We start from the raw sequence: 20,099 nt of genomic DNA, 5'->3' as shown, positions 1-20,099 counted from the left end.
GCAAGGGAAAGAAAAAAGTGAAAGCAAAAGATATTTAGGCATAGTTATCTATGGTTATCTTCTGGGTCAAAGTTTCCATGTTAGGAAAATTTACATTCAATAGATAAAACAAACTGAATTGCAATTAATTAATTAGTCTTTGATTTTAAATAATTTAAATACTAAATTTATTTTAAATATCATATTTAAACATGATCATAGCATGATGAGGCATATATAATTTTTAAACAAAAATATAAATTCATTAATTTATATATCTATTTATTATATATGTATAGTTAACACATAGTTAATAGAAAATAAAAATAAGAAACAAGGCCCACAGAAATTCTCTCTGAATTATGTCCTAAAGTTAAGCTTATTTCTATAGCTCTTTGAAAGTTTATCATCCAACTACAGTAAAATTGTAAAACGGACTCTAATGTTTCAAATTTTTTAAATTATTATTTTTAATAGGCAATGTACTTAAGTCATGTGAAATATTTTTATATCAAGGTCAGAGTAGCCCTGAATTTTTAGATTCTTCTGAATAAGGAACACAGTATCCTAAGATAAGAAGAGACATTTTTAGATATTTTGAATTAAGCAATTATTTTGAATTAAGCAATTCAAAATAATCCTTGAAAGGAATGGGAAGCTATGTAGTCATTATTCCTTATTCCAAATCTCTAATACTGATTTTTTAAAATTTGTTTTCAATTTTAAAAACAAAGACTACTCCAAAAGACCTTAACAGCTCAAGAACATCCATTGCTTTCTTACGGCTATCCTGTATTACTTTGCTAGCTGTCAAATATTTACTAAGAGAAAAACAGTACACAGTTTTGAGCAATCAGGTAGCAAGAAAAGTCTCCAGTTCTCACCATTTGTGAGAGAAAGTGAACAACACGTTTTCCTTGAGCATGAACAGTACATGTTAAATTAGTTATAAGACATTACTTAAAACAGATATTGTCACCAATATCACAATTATAAGAATTGATTGACACAAACAGGTTTATTCCATATCCCTGCATCCCCTCCTAACTTTATTCCCTCCAATCTTGTCCTGACTCCAATCTTACATTTTTTTTTTTTTTTTTTTTTCTCAGCTTCTTGAAAAAGCCATGCTTCTTCTCAACACGGGGCCCTTGCACATGTTACTGCTTGTGCTTAGAACAGGGTTTCCCCACCCTCTACTTTTTCTCCTCCCTCATATCTTATGAAAAACCATTATTACTGGGAGGAAGCTTCCAAAGACCCTCCAGGCCCTTTGTTGTATGCATGCATGTGTGCCACTATGTAATTACTACGCATTGCCCTTCACCATCAGCACTCTGTAGGACATCAGGGACCGCTGTTTTCTCCTCTTTATATCCCGAGCAGTGAGCACAGAGTGGGGCACACAGGGACAATCAAAACGATTCGTTCAGTGATGAATGAAACCATCACGTACAGCCCTGTATGAGACAAGAGCAGCGAATTCCAAAATGGTAGTGTTGAAACCTCACAGTTTGAAAACCTCTAGGGGAGAAAAGACACACATGGACCAAAGAGAAAATGTAGGTAAAATTTCATGAAACTTCTGGACTGAACAAAGCTGACTTAGGTGACTGCTGAGAGCCATTTCGTGTCTGGGACTCTGAAAGAATAAGGAAAGAATGTAAGAAAACACCTATGTGGGACAAATATGAGCAAACATACTGAGGAAGAAAGGAGCAAAAAATACTCAGAAACAGTAAAGAGACCACACAAAACGGAGATTGGAAGGACAAAGTTACGAGGACAGCAAAGAAGCGCAGGAGCCAGGGAGCCTGTGGAAGAGGTGCCTTCACCTGGGACTGCAGAACACTGGTGTCCGTCACTGCCAACTAGTCAGGGGCTACCACAAAAGGAAATACTGTTTAAGATACACAAGTGACAGACAGCTTTTTTAAAAGTTGGCAACATAGAAATTGTTCTTAAAAATTAAATGTTATTTAACACTAAAAATGACAGTGTTAACATGAATATTATTACAAAGTGGTGAGAGAATCGGGATAAATAACCACATGGTGACTTAATCACTTAGGAAAGGGTTCAGCTGCAATAACAGGAAGGCTTTTTTTTACAATGGGTTAGCCAGAATGAAGTTGGTTTCCTTCTCACATTTGAAACCAGGGCAGGCAGCTCAGGGTCTGGTGAAGCAGTCCCATCAAGTCACCCCTGACCAAGACTCTTTCTGTCCCTTCACAATCTTTGACTTATGGCTCTTATCATTAAGGTTTCAAGATGGATCATCTCCATACCACCTCTGCAAAAACTCAGCCTTGGTAAAACTTGTATGATAATACATTTCTGCAGTAAATTATAGGGTCATGCCCAGATAAAAGAAATTCAGCATTAGAGAACCTGCGCTCCTGAGGATCCACAGAGAGCTTTCAGGAGTCCTGGATACGAATTCAAAATGCACAGATGAAGTTGTACGACGCATTATTTTCCCATCCAGCAACAGGCTAACGAGGCTCAGTGTGGTCTCACTACTGGAAATGTCCTAATCTTGGCACAGGAGGGAAGTTAGCACTGTCACACCAGATAGCCTGGGGCAGTGATACTGCAGAATCATGCCACCTTTAAGCTTCTAACTAAGAGAAGAAAGCCTGCAGGCAAGAAGAGGCTCAGAACATCTCCTTAAAGCCCCATCCATTCACCTTTATCCTCCTCCTCTGTTATTTACCTTTTCTGCTCTCCTTGTCTCAGGCCAAAATCCATGGAGACTACTTTTTCTGTGGGCTTCCTTTCTTCCTATTAGGTAGAAAGAAGGACTCCAAATCAAGTCGGGGGTCAATTTGACAAAGAGAGAAATTCAAGCCCTTTCAGTTTGCTCTATTATGTGGCAAAAAGAAAGGCTAAAGAAACTGCTTCAATTTCATTATAAAAGAAGGCAAACATTAGCAACTAAGTTAGAAAGTATCCTAAGCTGTCACAAACAGACACACACATTATTTTGAGACCTAAATCCAATATAAGAATAAAGAGAGGGTCAAATCACAAATCCCACGCTAAAAGTTTCTGATGATTTCATCAAAGCTGCGTTCTCTAAGTTTCAGTGTTTTTAATACTCATGCAATTTCTGCTAAGAGGCCAGCCCTAATTCATCTTTGACATGAGAAAATCTCGGCAAGTGCTAATGCGAATTCATATTTAAAGCAGAAAACCACTGGCCATGCTTGCTGGACACAATGTTAGGTCAGTATCTCATTTCACTTTTTAAGCAATAGTTTATTCCCAGAACAACCATAAGACATGTCTAAGTGAAAAAGTTAAAAATTGGTTGACACAGTAAGAAAAAAAGAACAAGTAGGGAAGGGGTGGAATAAGTGTTTAGAAGAGAGGGAAACCCGGGAGGAGGAGAAAGACACTGTTTATTAGCGTACAAGACACATCAGACTTTATTGCAATTATTGGGTGGTCTGGCATCAATTGAAGCCCTTTTAGGAACTACTTTATTTCTTTGATTTTTAAAAGCATGTGTTTTTTTTGCACATTTAACTTCTCTAAAACTTGGATGTAACTTACCCTTAATGGTATGTTATAGTTTCGTTGGAAGTACATAAAATAATGATACTTCCTACAACTTAAAGTGCCATCCAATCAATAAAATACGCTATGTTCAATCTTCCCAGGATATTTGGGGATATTATTTCAGAAACTTATAATAGTGAACAAAAATCACTCTAGATCATAACATTCCCAGGCAGTAACAACACTGGGAACAACGGATTTATAACCATTTTGTAACCTTACTTTTCCTTTTTCTAATTATTTATTTATGTATTGATTTGCCCATAAGTTATTGCAGTATAGGTGGTATTTGATTACATGAGTAAGTTCCTTAGTGGTGATTTGTGAGATTTGGCTGCACCCATCACCTGAGCAGTATGCACTGCGCCATATTCGCAGTCTTTCATCCCTCACCTGCTCCTTCGCTTCCCCTCGAGTCCCCACAGTCCACTGCATCATTCTTACGACTTTGCTTATTCGTAGTATAGCTCTCAGATATCAGCGAGAACATACAGTGTTTGGTTTTCCATTCCTGAGTTGCTTTGCTTAGAATAATAGTCTCCAATCTCATCCAGATGGCTGCGAACACCATTAATTCACTCCTTTTTATGGCTGAGTACTGTTCCATTGTATAAATATACCAGTTTCTTTATCCACTCATTGACTGATGGGCATTTGGGTTGGTTACATGACTTTGCCGTTGCGGATTGTGCTGCTATAAACATGCATGTGCAAATATCTTGTCGTATAATGAGTTCTTTTCCTCTGGGTAGATATCCAGTACTGGGATTGCTGGGACAAACAGTGGTTCTACTTTCAGTTCTTTAAGGAATCTCCATACTGTTTTCCATAGTGGTTATACTAGTTTACATTTTTTCTAAATAATTTTATATCAGTGAAGGACATGTATAGAGCACAGTTCTGTAAAACAAATGAAATCTATGCTGTTAGAATCATAAAATACTAGAGGTTAGAAGGGTTCCTGGAGAACATCCACTGAAATCCTCCAATTTCACAAATGAAAAAGTTCAAGCTGGAGTCTTGACCTGCTCAAGGACCTCCAAACGGTCATTGGCTGAGCCAGCTGGAGATCCCCATTTCTGGCTTCCACGTGATGCTGTATTCTTTCCATTCTGCTCATCCAGTATTTAGGCTGCTTTCAGCTGCTGCTTCTACATGACATCTTGAATAAAAGTATTAGATAAATAAAAACTGGGACATAAATAGATGCATACATATATCCCAGAGCACCTAGCTTTTTGAGTGTCAAAAAAGCCTGCTTTTCTTTGCTTTTTTTTTTTTTTTTTTTTTTTTTTTTTTTCACTTTTCACAGCTTCTTGCCAGAAAAATTGCAAATACTGAAATAGCCAGCAGAGGGAGTCTTTATTTCTCAGTTTGTGCAAATAGAGAAAATACCACGTTTCAAAAACTACATCCTTGTTAAACCTATGGAGTTTCTGTTTGCTATAATTACAAGCTTGTGATAAAGTTTATAAATATTTTTTAGAATTCTTAAATATTTGAATTTTTAAGATAATGATTTCTACATATTAAACATTAATAAGAAGGATTTGGGGGGCATATGTATATGTGTGTGTGTGTGTGTGTGTGTGTGTGTGTGTGTGTATCACCTCACCAGGAACCTTTCCTGGAACTCAAACTTTGAAGTTCTTGCTGGGATATCAAACAGTAATATGGAATTTTTTCTTCAAATCTTGATAAAACTACCCAAGCTAATATCACTTTTGAAACTGCAAAATAATATTCCTGGTGTTTTCCCAAACAAAGCCTGAATGTATACGTTCAAATATGCATGTCTGATTAGGAGGCTTTCTGACAATCCTGTTCTTGCCAAAACAAATTTTGCATTCCTCTTTTAGAATTACCATAAGAGAAAGCATTTTTAATATCCTACAGGGTTAGAAAATCTTTATCCTTTCTGGGGGTTTAGAATCTGAAATTACCAAAAGTCTCGCTTCTCTTTTTTCTGCCAAAAAGAGACTCTTATTTTCAATATTTGGCTTAGTGTGCTGGGGCACAGCCAGGAGAGCCAGCCCTACAGACTGCCCCAAGCAAAAGTCTGAGACTGTTCATTAGCCCAGCTATTTTTAATCAGCCTCCACTGCCAAATGTGGACCATGCATCACAGTGTGCAAAATCATGATGCCTGGAACCTGTACTCATGGAGGTTCAGCCTAGCTGCTCACAATAGACAGGGGACCCTGGAATCTGCTCTGTGATCAGATCACAGATCCCAAGCTTATTATTCGCTATGAGTTTTCGATTCCTCATACTGTAAAATGGGCAAAATGTTGGCAAACTGATAGCAGTTAATGTTAGCAATTATTACTATAAATTTTTGAAAGCAAAATAAGGGATTTCTGAATAAGTCCCAAGAGACCCCTACAGCCCTGTGAGCTCTAAGAAACTCGGACCTGATGGTTGAATCACTATGTCTTTGAGGCAAAACTGAGTGTACAGAAAGGAAAAACAACTAGGAGAACAAAAGGCAGATTGGCAGAAAATGTGAGATTTGTCTCATGAAAAGACTACAGGTGAGAGGACATATTATTGCAACCACACTGTGCTGAGTGGGTGTGTAATGCACATGCCTAGGTGATTCTGAGAGGCAGCCTCCTTTGTGAGGTGGAGCAGAGGCCTGGACTTCAGTCCCACATCTGTCACTTATGAGCAAGGTGCTTTGGCAAAGACACTTAACTTCTCCAAGCCAATTTTCCCCATCCAAAAATGGGTTTGGCCACCAAGCTTTTAGGGTTCTTATGAGGGTTATAGTGAATGTGTAATCAATGCTGAACATGTTGTAACTGCTATTTTTTATTGTTCTGTGTGAAGGGCAGTGACTATACCAAATTGCCCACTGCAGCAAGTTGGAGCCAGATTAAGGCAATGAAAAGGCCTGAGTATTACAGCTTTTCATCCCAAAAGATGAGAAACGTGACAAAAATAAAGGAAAAGCAATGGAGTCAAACACTGGGAAGGAAATAGTAGGTCAATATCTAAAGAGTTCAATCTTGCCTTTACAAAAATGGTTTTTATTCAACTAATGGTAATTAGATACCAACTTTGTGCCTTCTATGTGCTGAGCACTGGGGTCCAATGATGATCAAAAGTAACAAATCCTCACCATCATACAGCTAAGGTTCTATTAATAGTCACACCACATGTCTAATGAAACAGCTTCTTAATACTAGACCTAGTTTATCCCTTTCAAGTATACAACCCAGAAGTCCCTGTCTAATACTCCCCAGAACATTGAAAGGAGGAATAATGAACCATGTATCTTGCATTTAAATCTATGTTCCCAAAGACTTAAAAAAATTCATCAGCATATATAGTTGGCTTCATTTTTTAAAATTCAAATTAGAGTTCTTCTAAAGTTATAAAAGGAAAACAGTGACAACAAGCATTTGAAAGATATATTGTCTTTCTCCCCCTGGCTGCAATCTATGAAGAAAAACCACTTTTTGTTCGACTCGTTTTCTACTATGAAATCTTTGTATAACCACTTTCGTAGAATAGGGCACAGAGAATTTAAATTCTCAGTCACATGGAGATTTAAACTGCTTATGAAACTAGTAAAACATGCCATTTCACAGGCGGGGCAAAAGGAAAATTCATATTTGTTAGGCTTCTACTATGTGTAAAATACTTCTATGTATCCTGTTGAAGCCTCACAACTGTTAGCTGTTCCGTGAAGAAGCATCATCATCCCCAAGACAGAGAAACTGATTCTCAGAGAGTTTTGAAAGAGTGCTCTCAAAACCAGAGCACTGGTGAGTGATGAAGCTGAGCTCAAACTCTGGACCTCCTGGCTCTAAAACATACAAATAATCTGCTACATCACACTTCCTAAAAACTCACTTTTCAGGAAAAGAAACATTTTCTGAAAATGCAAATACCATTCATCAGTGAGACACCCTTCCTGGTTGAGTATGCAAATAAGTTACCCTGTACAAAAGTAAAAAGGGCAGAAGAAATATCAAGGTTTAGCAATAATGAGAACTCTGGATAAAAAGCAGTAACAATGCCCACTACCACTTCACTATCACCTTCCAAGCAAGTCCACCATCTAAACTCAGACCATTTGTGGCCTCCCACAACCCTCTTCTACTCAGGAAATCTGCTCTCTCCCCATTCTTACCATGCCTACAATCCCTACACAAGTAATAGAATATTATTTGTTCAAAAAGCATAGCCGTGCTTCATATCTGGCACCACAATAATAAAAATCCCAGGCAAATATTTACTGAACGTCTAATATGTTCGAGGCACTTGTAGAGGAGATGGAGAGTTGCCCACAAATATCCACCCTTCCTCTCTTCCTTCCTGATGAGTCCCGATTCTGGTGAGGATGACAGTGGCTATACTCCAGGTCTGCATTTCCTGACTTCCTTTGTATCCACAGTTGGCTGTGTGACACAATCCTGGACAATAAGATGTAAGCAGAGACTCATGGTTACTCCACAATGACATGCTAACTGGTATAAAACTCATGAGCCTGTTCTTGGCCCTTCCCATTCTTTATGCAAAGGCTGTAAACCAGATAACTGGAGATTTTCATTTCCTTCCATAAAAGGAAAAGGGACCCACACTAGGGAAGAAATAATAGAAAGCAAGAAGAAGTTCAGTTGCCTGAGGATATTATGGGGCTGCAACATTAACTTTGGACTGATCCTTGTTGTAAAGTGAAAGAAAAATAAATCTCTTTTCCTCCTTAATCCACAGCCCTTTGTGTTTTTTGGTTACATGAAATTACATTCTGCCCATAATCGACAAAACCTTTTATTTAAAGATCTCTTCCCTTATAATACTAAGATATAGTTGTAAGACCAAAAATCAAAAGACAACTTTTGGAAACCAAATGGTGGTGCAAGATATATAAAAATAAACAACATAGAGCAATTGAAAGTTATATTGTACACACCCATGGACAGCAATATGACAAATATTATTTAAAAGGTAAAATAAAATTGATGTTGTACGGCTGTAGTGGCTGAATTAACAAATGAGTAACAAAGCATGTCCGGTGATAACAAATCAAGGCACCATGAAGATAAACGTGAAGCCAAAGAGTCTTAGAAGGCTTTAGGATGAGACCGCAGCCTGAACTGACACTTAATAGACAGCATTTGGGAACGCAAATGCAGTCCGGAGTTGTCGATAGGCTGCAGAGCACAATCCTGGGAGCAGAAGTGCAGAGATACAGATGTTAAAAGCTGTTTGAAGCATAAGGAGGCAAATTATGTGCTGCAGTGAAGTCTTGATGGGAAAGTGGGCAGGCTGAGGGCCAGGCAGGCCCCAGAGCACGGTGAATGCTAAGGAAGTTTGGACTGATTTTGCCCGATTAAAAGATTCTGGGAAAAACAGTGATATGATACGTGTTCTTTCCTCCACTAAATCACTTTTAGAAAATCATAGCAGTAACTCTAATTGTATGAGGAAAGAAATGATTCTACCATGAACTGTTGTCTTATACGAATGGGGAATTCGATCTTCTCATAAATGGCACTGCTCCATATTATACTTAGGAATTCACAATTTTCAAAAGGATTTGAATCTTAAAAATATATATCTCTAAAAGTATTCCTTTTTTCTCTGAGATTTCAGAAGATACTTCAGGATCTTCTTTGATTATGAACACCTCTTGTAATTGTAGCATGGATGAAGAATACAAAAATGCTTGCAAACATAACTTAAAAACAATATTAACCAAATAGAGGCACAAAATACGCCTAACCCACTGACTCCGCATATGGACATATGGCCTTCTAACCTGGTAGTGTTTGTAGAAAAGAATGTGAATTTTATATTAAACTCAGTTTATACTTTGCAATGCTTGAGTCTTATGTTAACTCTCTGGGACCTTAAAATGTTTTCTTTACGTAATATGCCAATCTGGAGTTCCAGGTATAAACTGTCTTTCTATCACACACTCACACACACACACTTGGCTGCTTACAATTGCTTTCTGAATAAAATGTTTTCTATGCTAGAGCATAAGGGAGTTGGTGGAGGTGCAGAGGAAGATGAAAGGACTTGCCTAAGCTAATTCCAGACCTGAATGGCAATTATACGCACCATAAGGCAATCTCATTACCATATTAATTTCAGGAGGTAACATGTATCTAGGAGAAGCATACTGGAAGTCACAAGATCTAGATTCTATTTCTAGCTCTGCCACTGACCTTCTGAGTGACCTTGCATAAGTCACTCAACACCCAAGAGACTCAGTCTTCTCATTTGAAACAATAAAAAGCACAACCTATGATGATCTCAGGAAAATGCTACTGGGTAAAAGATTCATTCACAATGTTTGCTGAGAATGTGATCGTTTCTGAGGCACATGGGGAAGCCTTCTTCACCAGAACCTTAATTCACTCAAATCAGATAAATTAGATCCTAATAGAATTTGTTGAAGTGAAAAATTTCTTTCCAATTTACTTGATAGAGAATCTAGCAAAATATCTTTTTTCTCAAAGATCAAGGTGTACTTTCTCTGCTACAAAGTAGATCTATACCACATGAAGGGTCATGTTTAAAATTCAAGTTCCTAATTACTACCAGAGACTCTTACGGCCACTTGGATCAGATGCACTAGGTGATAAGAAAATTACTCCCTATTGCTATTTCAGAAATGCTCTCAGCCTTTTAAATGATTAGGATTCCATTTGATAAATTAGTTGTTAAGTGCCACTCATTCAGAATGCGCAAACTTTACACCAAATCTGTAGAAAAAGCACCTGCCTTCATGGGAAAATGAGAAGCTTCTCCCCAAATATTATGAGAAATGTTTGTATTGATTTATAAGCTCATTTAAAATTACAGGACACAGGGAAAATATGTTAATTACAAGTATGGAATAATTTCTTATATTGGAAGAAAAAAATGAGTCACGGTGTGACCAGAGCAGATGGATGATTTTTAAATCATAAAATACTCAATTTCTACAATAAAAGATAGTAAGATTTTTAGAACAATCACATAGACAAAAATTGGTCTTTGGGGAGTTAAAATATCAGGAGAAGCAAATAATGAGGCGCTAAATTATATAAGCACTTAAATATGTGCACTTACTGAAAGAATAACCCAGATTTCAGGCTAGAGAATTTTGACTTTTATAATTACTATAATAGAAACTTGACAAGAAGCTTATTACTAAAATACCAAGATAAATCACAATGATGTGTCCATTGGCAGCTCAGATGTAGCATCAATAATAATCACAGCTTTTCAGAGTAATCTTGTTTCCCTACTTAGCAGACAGTGTTAGAAGTTATTTGTTCCAGCCCAGTTTTGCCCATAACCAATTTCTCCCAGGCTAATTGTTCGACTCCTTGAAAATTACAGCATCCCTTCCTAATGTTTTACAATCTCTCTAAAACAATAAAAACAATTTACACATTTTACTACAACCATGAAAATATAAAATATTTGGTTCACAGAATTACAGACACACATAAGACTGAAGATATCGTTTACTGAAAACTCCTTACTTTATTATACAGACGGGGAAGTAAAGACTTCGAGAGTTTACTGGATTTGCCCAAAGTCACAGGGCTAGAAAATGGAGAGTTCAGATGGTACATTTTCCATCATACCAACATGTCATCAAAAACAAACCACATGATAAAAGTTTCTTAGTCAATCTAAACTGCACTATTAACTGGATAAAGAACTCAAACATGAGAACACAGACATGATAAATGTTAATATGTCTTTTCACATCCTCAATGCGCCAGAGAACCTACGTTGTCATTATTAATGTACTGCCAAGATCAATTAAAAATAGAAGTTAAAGCCCAAAGCAAAATGTTTTTAATCAAATTTGCTTATGACTAGCAAAAGGCCTCCAGAAAGGTAAAAAACTGATGTTTGCAAAATTAGCATATAGTTTTTCTAATGCCAAATAACATAGTCCCAGTAAATAGACAGTTGACTGGATAAGAAAATAAGCTGAAAATGTAAAAATTAAAAATAGTAAAGAGATACTTCCTTTTTCAAAAATATAGCCACTTTACTAGATCTGTCATGTTTCAAATAAATTTCAACATGACCTTTGACTTAAAGGAATGCTCTGATAGTTAACAGTTAACTATTAAAAGTTGAGTACAAAAATAAACACTACAGCTTCTAGTGTCACCAAAACCATTTGGAAAGCATATTGCCAAAACTGAGTTTTAGTGCTTTCCTTCTCAATGTGACAGATTTGATTCTTTAAGAAGTTCAACGCAATGTTCTTATTCTGTGTGCTTAGAAGAAAAGATTACTATGGCTACGTGACATGGTTGTATTTATCACCTTGTAAAATACAATGCCATGAGACATAAAAATAATCTTTATAAAAAACTAATAAATAAAATATTTTCACATACAGGATTGACTGCATTAATAATTAACAGATAGCCCTTTCAGAGGGGAATTTAATGGAAAGTTTTTCTAAAGCAAATACACAGGTGTTCAATAGAAATGGGTAGAAACTTGAGGATAATAAACTGGCAACACATGATTAAACAATAAAATAATTATATAGTCTATCCAACAATGAAGAGATTGATATTAATTATGGTGAAACAAAGAAGCTATCCCTTAGTAAACAAATATAAGACATAAGAGAGAGCAGATTTCCTACTGAACTAAAAGTAAAGAGGCTTGAAGTTACAGTAGAAAGAAAAAAGAAAAAGTTTCAATACAGTTTCTAAATCACAATGACCTGAAATCGAGATCAAACTTCTGTTACATGAAAGTCTTCAGCTACAGCGATGTTCTAGTGCAGTATTCTTTTTCCTAGTTCAATTCCAATAATATATCCTTTAATTTTACCTACAGCTTTAATGAATTATACACTTTTTCAAGGGTATCTCAGTAAAACTTCCAATCTATTAATAAACACACAGTAACAGGAAAAAAAAAGCACCAAGAAAAATTAAAGAAGAAAAGGAAAAAGAAGTCACATACCCTTTTCTGTAGAATTATTGGCGTTATTGCAGGTAGAGTGACTCTTCTTGCACTCAAACTCATGCCTGCACTTCTCTCTCGTAGATCATGGATAAAATAAAAGAAATCTTTTATAGTTACTCCTTGGGAATTTCAGGGCTCAGTGCAACCAAACAACTAGGAAAGTAATAAATGCCACCCTGCTTATGTGATTCCAATCTACCCAAAGCCAATTAAGGATGGCTGTGGGACAGGACAAGGCGGCAACCAATCAAAGCCCGGAAAACCCCGCCTTTGTCCTTGGAAACACATTCTGATACTTTTGTTTATGATATTTAAAGAACCAGATTAACAGGCATCTAGTTCGCTCAACTTTTTTTCCAAAACAGTGCAATTCAATGCCATCTTGGTTGACTAGGCAGTTACGTCTCTACTAAAGCATTTCAACATATGGCAGATATGAATCTGTTTACATTGGTCTATTTAAAGTATAACAATACATTAATGAACAAATTATTTTTTTGGTATTCATAAGACTGATGAAGAGAACAACTGGAACATACCTGAGCACAAAAAAATTGTCCCGAGGTTAGAATTGGCACAAAGTGTTAATTTCTACATTGCAATAAAAGTTTTAACATGTGTTAATCTTTCATGACCTAAACACCAAAATTTTTGTTTTATAGATCTCCCAGCTGTCCTTGATATCACACACTGTTAAATACTGCTTTAACAATGAACCTAAATAATAGTGTTAAATACAAAGAGGACATTAAACTACAATGTCTCAATCTCAAATACTTATGTTTTAAAAAGCACAAATGTCTGTGATGTAGCATATTTAATTCTATTAAAAGCATTTAAAAAACAAGACTACTCAAAGCTTCTGAAAATTTTAATGACCATTTTGCATTTCTTCTCATAAAAACTGAAAATGTTATTCTAATGTTTCTAGGGGAGGGAGGCTGCAGGAGGTTTGCAAGGGAAAATATTGATCACTAGCAAGAAAATTTTCAATGAAGTCTAAATAAAGAATGAAAGAAACACTCAAAAGTGACAAAAAGGATCGCAGTGTTAAAACCAATCTGAGCTTTTACAATTGTAAAATCCCTTGTGGACTGACACCCGGACAAGCTTTACTGAACTGCTCAACGCTCTTCAATCGTGAACCACCGCCTTTAGCAGGAGAAGAACTCGTAATTTCTAGATGACAATGTGATTGTTGCAGTAACAAGGCAAGATGGAAGATTCTCCGCAACATAGACACAAACTTTCCATTTCATTATCTTGACTGCTACTAGGCAGGGCTCCCTTTACTGCTTTACACATAAGTGTGTTTAATATGCATGGTGAGCTTACATTCCTCAAAAGAAAAAGAGACACAACAACCCCAAGTTTCCCTGCTTTGAATTTCAAAACCAAAACTCCCTCAGAATGGTAGTTGGGAGTGACAGTAAAGAACTTAATATAAAAAGTCACAGACCTAGTTGGGAGGCATTAATTATTTTGATTCTTAAACAGTTAGGTTTATCACGATATTAAAAAAAATATATATATATATATATATATATATACCAGTAAAGGAAATACCGACTAACACAGGGATGGGGGTTAGCACTTATGAAGTAAAAGATTCTGTTCTAACCTTGAGCTACTTTTCCGCAAGCCAACAATAACAAAGACCATGGTAACTAATAATTTCAAGAATATCATCCGCTATATTTGGCCTTATCTGTCTTCTTTTCTCAATTTAGCCTTCAAATATTACAAAGTGTTATCTCTGGTCTTAAAAATTGTACTGGGGGTTCCATCATAATAAAAACAATTCATATCACTAAATTATCAAGCAAAGTACTCATTATTTGCCAAGCCTTGTATCAAGCAGTAGGAACACACTATTGTTAAGACAGTTAAGGTCACTGTTTCATACTGGAATAGAGATATTAGTTGTTAAGTTAAAATATGCCACTCAGTGGTGAGCCGAGACTAATAGCGATTAAAGGCTAAGTATCAAGGGCGCACCAAGGTAGGAGAACCTACACAATAAGGGTGGGATCAGGGCAGCCTTCAGAAGGAAACGGCTTTTGCTTTGAAAAGTGATTAGAGGGAAAGAATATGCAGACCTTGAAAACTGATGTGAGCGAAGAGTCAAGGTCTCAAAGTTTACTCTGAGGTTTGAAGTCTAGATAATGGGAAAGTTAGAAATGCTGTTTTGTGTCACACCATAGAGCCTGTTAAACACTATTTATGAAATGAATGCTTCAAGTCTAAACAGTATCCAGGTCCTGTATACATTACAGTGCAACATATCCATGCCCTATTAGGCCTTAAAAATACTTAATAGATAACTAGCTGCTTACCTGTGATAAGTCATCCCTCCAGAACACTGGAAAACTAAAGTTGCTAAATTTTTAGGGAAAATTATGAACAGCAAAATTTGGCATTTTGTGACTTTGTTATCAAAAAGGCAACTGTCTTTGAAAGTAAAGTTTACCTATACTTTTCATATTCCACAGACTGAACAAGAGAACACACTGCATACTTAAGACAGGTGGAATCTCATTTTTCTGTAATCCTTTGCAGGTGCTCATATTGACTGCTTTATATTACTTCCTAGTTATTTTAGACACTGATTCCAAATTTAACTTCAGCCTATTTTTTTGCCATTAATTATTAAAAATGACTTTGCCACCCACTAACCTTGTCACCTGAGCCTTAATTTCTTCAGTTGCAAAATGAGGATTAAAAAAAAAAAAACTATGGCCAACTCTTTCAGAACTGCTGTGAGGATCAAAGGAAATCAAGTTTATAGAAGGCCTGGAGGAGCCTAAAGCAGACACTAACAAAACACTCCTTAAACTCCCACTGCAGAGTATTGATCTTTTATCTCCAAAAATGAAACTTTAACATAACAAGATTTTTTCTAACACAACAGAGTCAACAATAAAATATTCCAGAATAGCACTGTACCTTATTTAGATTTTTCTTCAATAATTGGATAGAATAAGAATACATGTTGTCACTTAAAATATTTGCATAGCAATATTTCAATTAGGAAAAATAAAAATAACTATTATTGTGATGATTAATAATATTTATGTGAGTACCTAATATGTGCCAGGCACTGGGCTAGTTTTCACTTAACACTCACAACTCTACAAGGTACTAGCTATTGAATACGTGAGGAAATTAAGGCAGCTAAGAAATGGTCTCGGGTTTAAGCACATATTGCAAAAGAACTTGTCCAAGTTCATGAAGTCCACAGCCACTAAGCCAGGGAGAACCTGGCTCTCTCCAAGGCACTCCGCTTTTCCACTCTACGACATGTGTTCCCATATTTTATTGTTAAATACATAGCTTGATACAACATTAGCATAAAATGTCACATTCATACAGCCCTTGTTTCTGATGTACCCAAGCATTTGTTTGTTTTATTAACCTGTTTTATAAATATGTGTTGAAGATCTTACTATGTGTAAAGTGCTGTGCTGTTTGCTATGGAGAATTCAAAGTTAATCTCATGATTGCTGTTTACCGAAGGAGCTGATGCAGGGTGACACATAAACTATCAGTTATTATTATGTACAAGGTGGAATCTGGGCAGAAGAATGCTATTAGGTTTGTGCAAAAGTAATTGTGGTTATTGTTACTGAAATTAATGGCAAAACCCGCAATTACATTTACACCAACCTGATACGTAAGTATCAGGCAATCTCTAGGTTCCAAGCCTCCCTTTCAAATCTCTTCTCCCACTCAACTTCAACGAAGCTTCCAAAAGCATGTTCTGAACTTCCACCTCTTTGTTCATAATGTTCATCAGTTTATCAGCCCCACAATGAAGGCCCAACTCCAGTCACAAACTCTTCCGAAAGTTTCACTTCTGTGCATTTTTCAAGGATCCCTCCTTTTTATAGTACAAATTATCTTAAAATTGAGAGGTGGGGAAGGAAGGAAAGACAAGAAACACGTATCCATTGCCCAGTAAGTGTTAAGCACTTTGCATGTATTATTTCATTTTCTTCTTACAGCCCTGCAAAATAGGTATGATTTCATTTTGTTTTACAGATTCGAACCCTACCTGTCCTTTCAATAATACCACTTTACTCTTGATCATACACCAGTCTATTCAAACTTCAGCTACTGTCTCCTATGTGGATTCATTCTATATCACTTAGAATGTAGGTTCCTTGAGGGCAGGGCCATGTCTAACTTCTCTCTGACCATCACAGTGTATATGTATGTACCAGTGGCTTTATACGGAAAAAAAAAAAAAAAAAAAAAAAAAAGGCTATAAGGTAGCTGCTTCTTGAACAACAAGTCCTACAAATACTTTTAAATCCAACCAACCTGCTGCCTCACAGAAAATACACCTGCACTGTCCTTTCATCTTTCCTCATATCTCATACTACTGTGCTGTACCCCCTTGGGGTAACTTACTGCCTTTCTAGGTTCATCATCTCTCTCAAAGACATAGATCATTTTATTCCACCAGGAAGTCATCTCTCCTTATAGATTATGTCATTCTCTGTTTTGTAATTTTTTTAGGACTTAAACTTTTCCACTTCTCATGTCTTGCCTGGTACTTACTAATGCATTGTTTTGATAACTTATAAATCCTTCAACAGGCCTTACTTTTTCTACTTAACAAAAGTATAATTTTTAAGGGTAAGACTGAGTCTCTTATTTCCCTGGCTTCTCCCAGAATACCTGGCAGAGTGTTCTCTGTACACAGTACACATTATGTTCACCTACAATAAATGTGGGAAGACTAGTCACCTCAGTTACACAGCAGACAAGCCTTTCTCATCTTAACAACTGTTAGCCTTACGATTTTTTCTGAACAAAAGTACAAAGTCTTCTTTACAGAAACATTTAGATGTTCTTTCACTATCTGGCACAGTTCTGTTAGTGACCACTAGTGTGAACACCAAATCTAAATGTTGTACTGAGAACACCAGTCTCAGAAAATTCTTAACATAGATTGTTTCAGCAATAAATACATAGCCTAGATCTTCAGAGGTAAACTCAGAACCTCCGGTTTCACCAGCTCATCTTACTCTACTATGAATTTTCACTTACTTAAATAAATGACATAGAGTCAGTCTTCATATTTGATGTGCTGATCTGATCCACCACTAGCCAATTTTTCCCCTTCACTCTAACAGTGAAGTAAACAAAGTGAGAGTAAAAATTATCTTAAATTTAAGAAGCATCAGACAGAAACTGAGATCCTCTCTGAAGATAAGTAAAAGAGATCTGTACACATGTAACTGAAATCCACACAGAAGAAAACCAAAACAACAGAAAAAAATACGTAAAATAAAATATAAGAATCTTTTTATAGTCAAAACTTACTGATCCTTGGGCATGGTAGCTCATGCCTGTAATCCCAGCCATTTGGGAGGCTGACAGGAGGATAGTTTGAGGCCAAGGAAGTTGAGATCAGCCTGGACAACAAAGCAAGACCCTGCCTGTCTCTGAAAAATTTTAAAAATGTGGCCAGGTGTGGAGGTGAGCACCTGTAGTTCTATCTACTTGAGAGGCTGAGGCAGGAGGATCATTTGAGCCCAGGAGTTTGAGGCTGCACTCCACCAAACTCCAGCCTGATCAATAGAATGAGACCCTGTCTCAAAATAAAGAAAAAGAAAAACTTAGTGAAAGTCACATAGTTCCCCAGAGAAACAGTCAACACTAACACATTTCCTAGTAAAATTGCTGAAACCTTTTGAACAGCAAGGCAAAAGTTTTCTAGTAGCTTGTAAGTGGGGAATCACTCTATTGTCAAATTTCTCCGCGGCAACATTTAACAACCAGATTCAGTGGACACCACTGCCCTCTAGATACTCCACTGGATGCAGCAATGTTCATGAAATCCTTGAAACAAGAAAATATAAATCAGATTTTTAAGTTCAGCCAGACTCATTAATTATAAAGGCAACAGACAATATTCAAATTTTTGGACATATACAAATATATAAAATCATGTTTTCATGGGATCTTCTTGAGGAATTTACTAGAAGATAAATTTCAGTCATCCAAGTGATGATTGTAAAAACCAGAGTGAAATAACTGAAATAAACACTGAAATCAATCATGGTACTAAATTCCAAACATGTATGTGATTATGTTGCTATAATAAAATGTAAGTAATATGAGCCATAACAATAAAAGAATTGTTATGAAATTTCAATGTGAAATGATAAAACTTCTCAAAAAGATAAAAGCTGAAGGAGCAAGGATATAGTATGTCATATATACCATATAAACTGACTGCTTTGATAACTAAGATCAAAAGATACTTACGACTGATAAACCATAGGAGAATTTTAAGTAACTTATTTTATAATGCTAAAATCAGCTGGTAGAAAAGGGAGGGTGAAGAGAAAACATATTAGCTTCATTATTACTCTGCAGAAAGGAATAAGACATCATTTTCAAGGAAATAAGAGGATTAAGAATTTTCCAACAATTACACATATAATGATAACAAAAATATAAACTTTTCTAATCAAAAGAAAGCAAACACAAAGCTAAGAAAGCAGAACATCTTCTGAGTTTTTTTTCAAATCTATAAATTGGAAAACACAAAATAACAGTACTAATGCCAAACTTGTATGTTATCTCATAGATACTGCACAGCAAAACTCACCTATTGAAAGAAAAACTTCAAGTTGAATCATAAAACAGATTCTACTCTATTTTATGGGAAAGAGAGCCCCCTGTAATCAAGTGTTTCACCAAGTTGCCTATTCAAAAGTCTAGGCAAAAGCCCACAGGACAAACAAAAATAAAAAGGAAGGAAGGAGCAAGGAAGAAAATACTGTAAAACTGAATGTTGTAATTCACAATAGAAATAAAATGATTATGAATGTCTAGTTGTCATTTGGTACACACTTGTGAAGCAAACTCTATAACAGGGATAAAATCAGATGGAAACACACTATTAATTGACTATTATCCAACCTTCTCAAAGCCTGAATAACAAGAGGATTAAAAAGTAGGCATAAATATAAAATAAATAAATAGGCAAACATAACAAAATAGATTGAATTGCCATATGTTTAACTTTAAGGTAAAATCAGAGAATATCCCTTCTCTTCAAAAAATTGGTTTTAAAAAAAAAAAGCTTGATCATATTTTACATCAAAGATAAAACCCCAGTAAATTTTGGAATACAGATAATAGTTTCTAATCACAATACAATAAAAGGAGAAATCACTAATAAATCTGGGGTTAAGAATTCCTAACATCTTAAAATTTTAAGACTCTTCAAATAACTGTTCTGGCAAAGAAAACAATGAAAATTGAAAATGTAAAATTTTCGTGTTAGAAAACAATGAAAATTGAAAATGTAAAATGGCTATGTAATAACAATAATAAACACTATAATCATACCTCATACTGCTAAAACAATTCTCAGACTCTAATTCATAACCTTAAATACATGTATATTAAACAAAAACACATTTATTAACAACCCAAATTTTAAAATATCATTAAATTAAACCTGAGGAAATCAAAAGGAAGAAACTAATAAAGATAAAAGTATAAATTAAAACTTGAATAAAGGTAAAATGATAAAACTAGTAAGTCTTGGATTTGTTCTTTGGGGAAAACAGTAA

The 20,099-nt window shown here is 35.7% G+C and overlaps 1 protein-coding gene across 2 annotated transcripts in view; it reads right to left on the bottom strand.

Moving 5' to 3' along the window:
• The window catches only part of GRB14 (growth factor receptor bound protein 14), a 134,761-nt gene that overhangs the window by 69,820 nt on the left and 44,842 nt on the right, over positions 1-20,099 (bottom strand). The window contains exon 1 of one of the 2 annotated variants that reach the window (XM_010329556.3): positions 12,499-12,779. The exons of the other annotated variant lie outside the window; for it this stretch is intronic. Within the exon in view, the coding sequence (XP_010327858.1) occupies positions 12,499-12,561 (63 nt within the window). The 5' untranslated portion in view covers positions 12,562-12,779. Of the gene's footprint in view, positions 1-12,498; positions 12,780-20,099 lie in introns of those variants that run through there. 2 annotated transcript variants of the gene reach the window in all.

The sequence above is a fragment of the Saimiri boliviensis genome, chromosome 5 (genome assembly GCF_048565385.1).
Source record: "Saimiri boliviensis isolate mSaiBol1 chromosome 5, mSaiBol1.pri, whole genome shotgun sequence".
NCBI classification, from domain to species: Eukaryota; Metazoa; Chordata; class Mammalia; order Primates; family Cebidae; genus Saimiri; species Saimiri boliviensis.
Note: the sequence above shows the minus strand (reverse complement) of the source record. Positions and strands in the feature narration are given on the sequence as shown.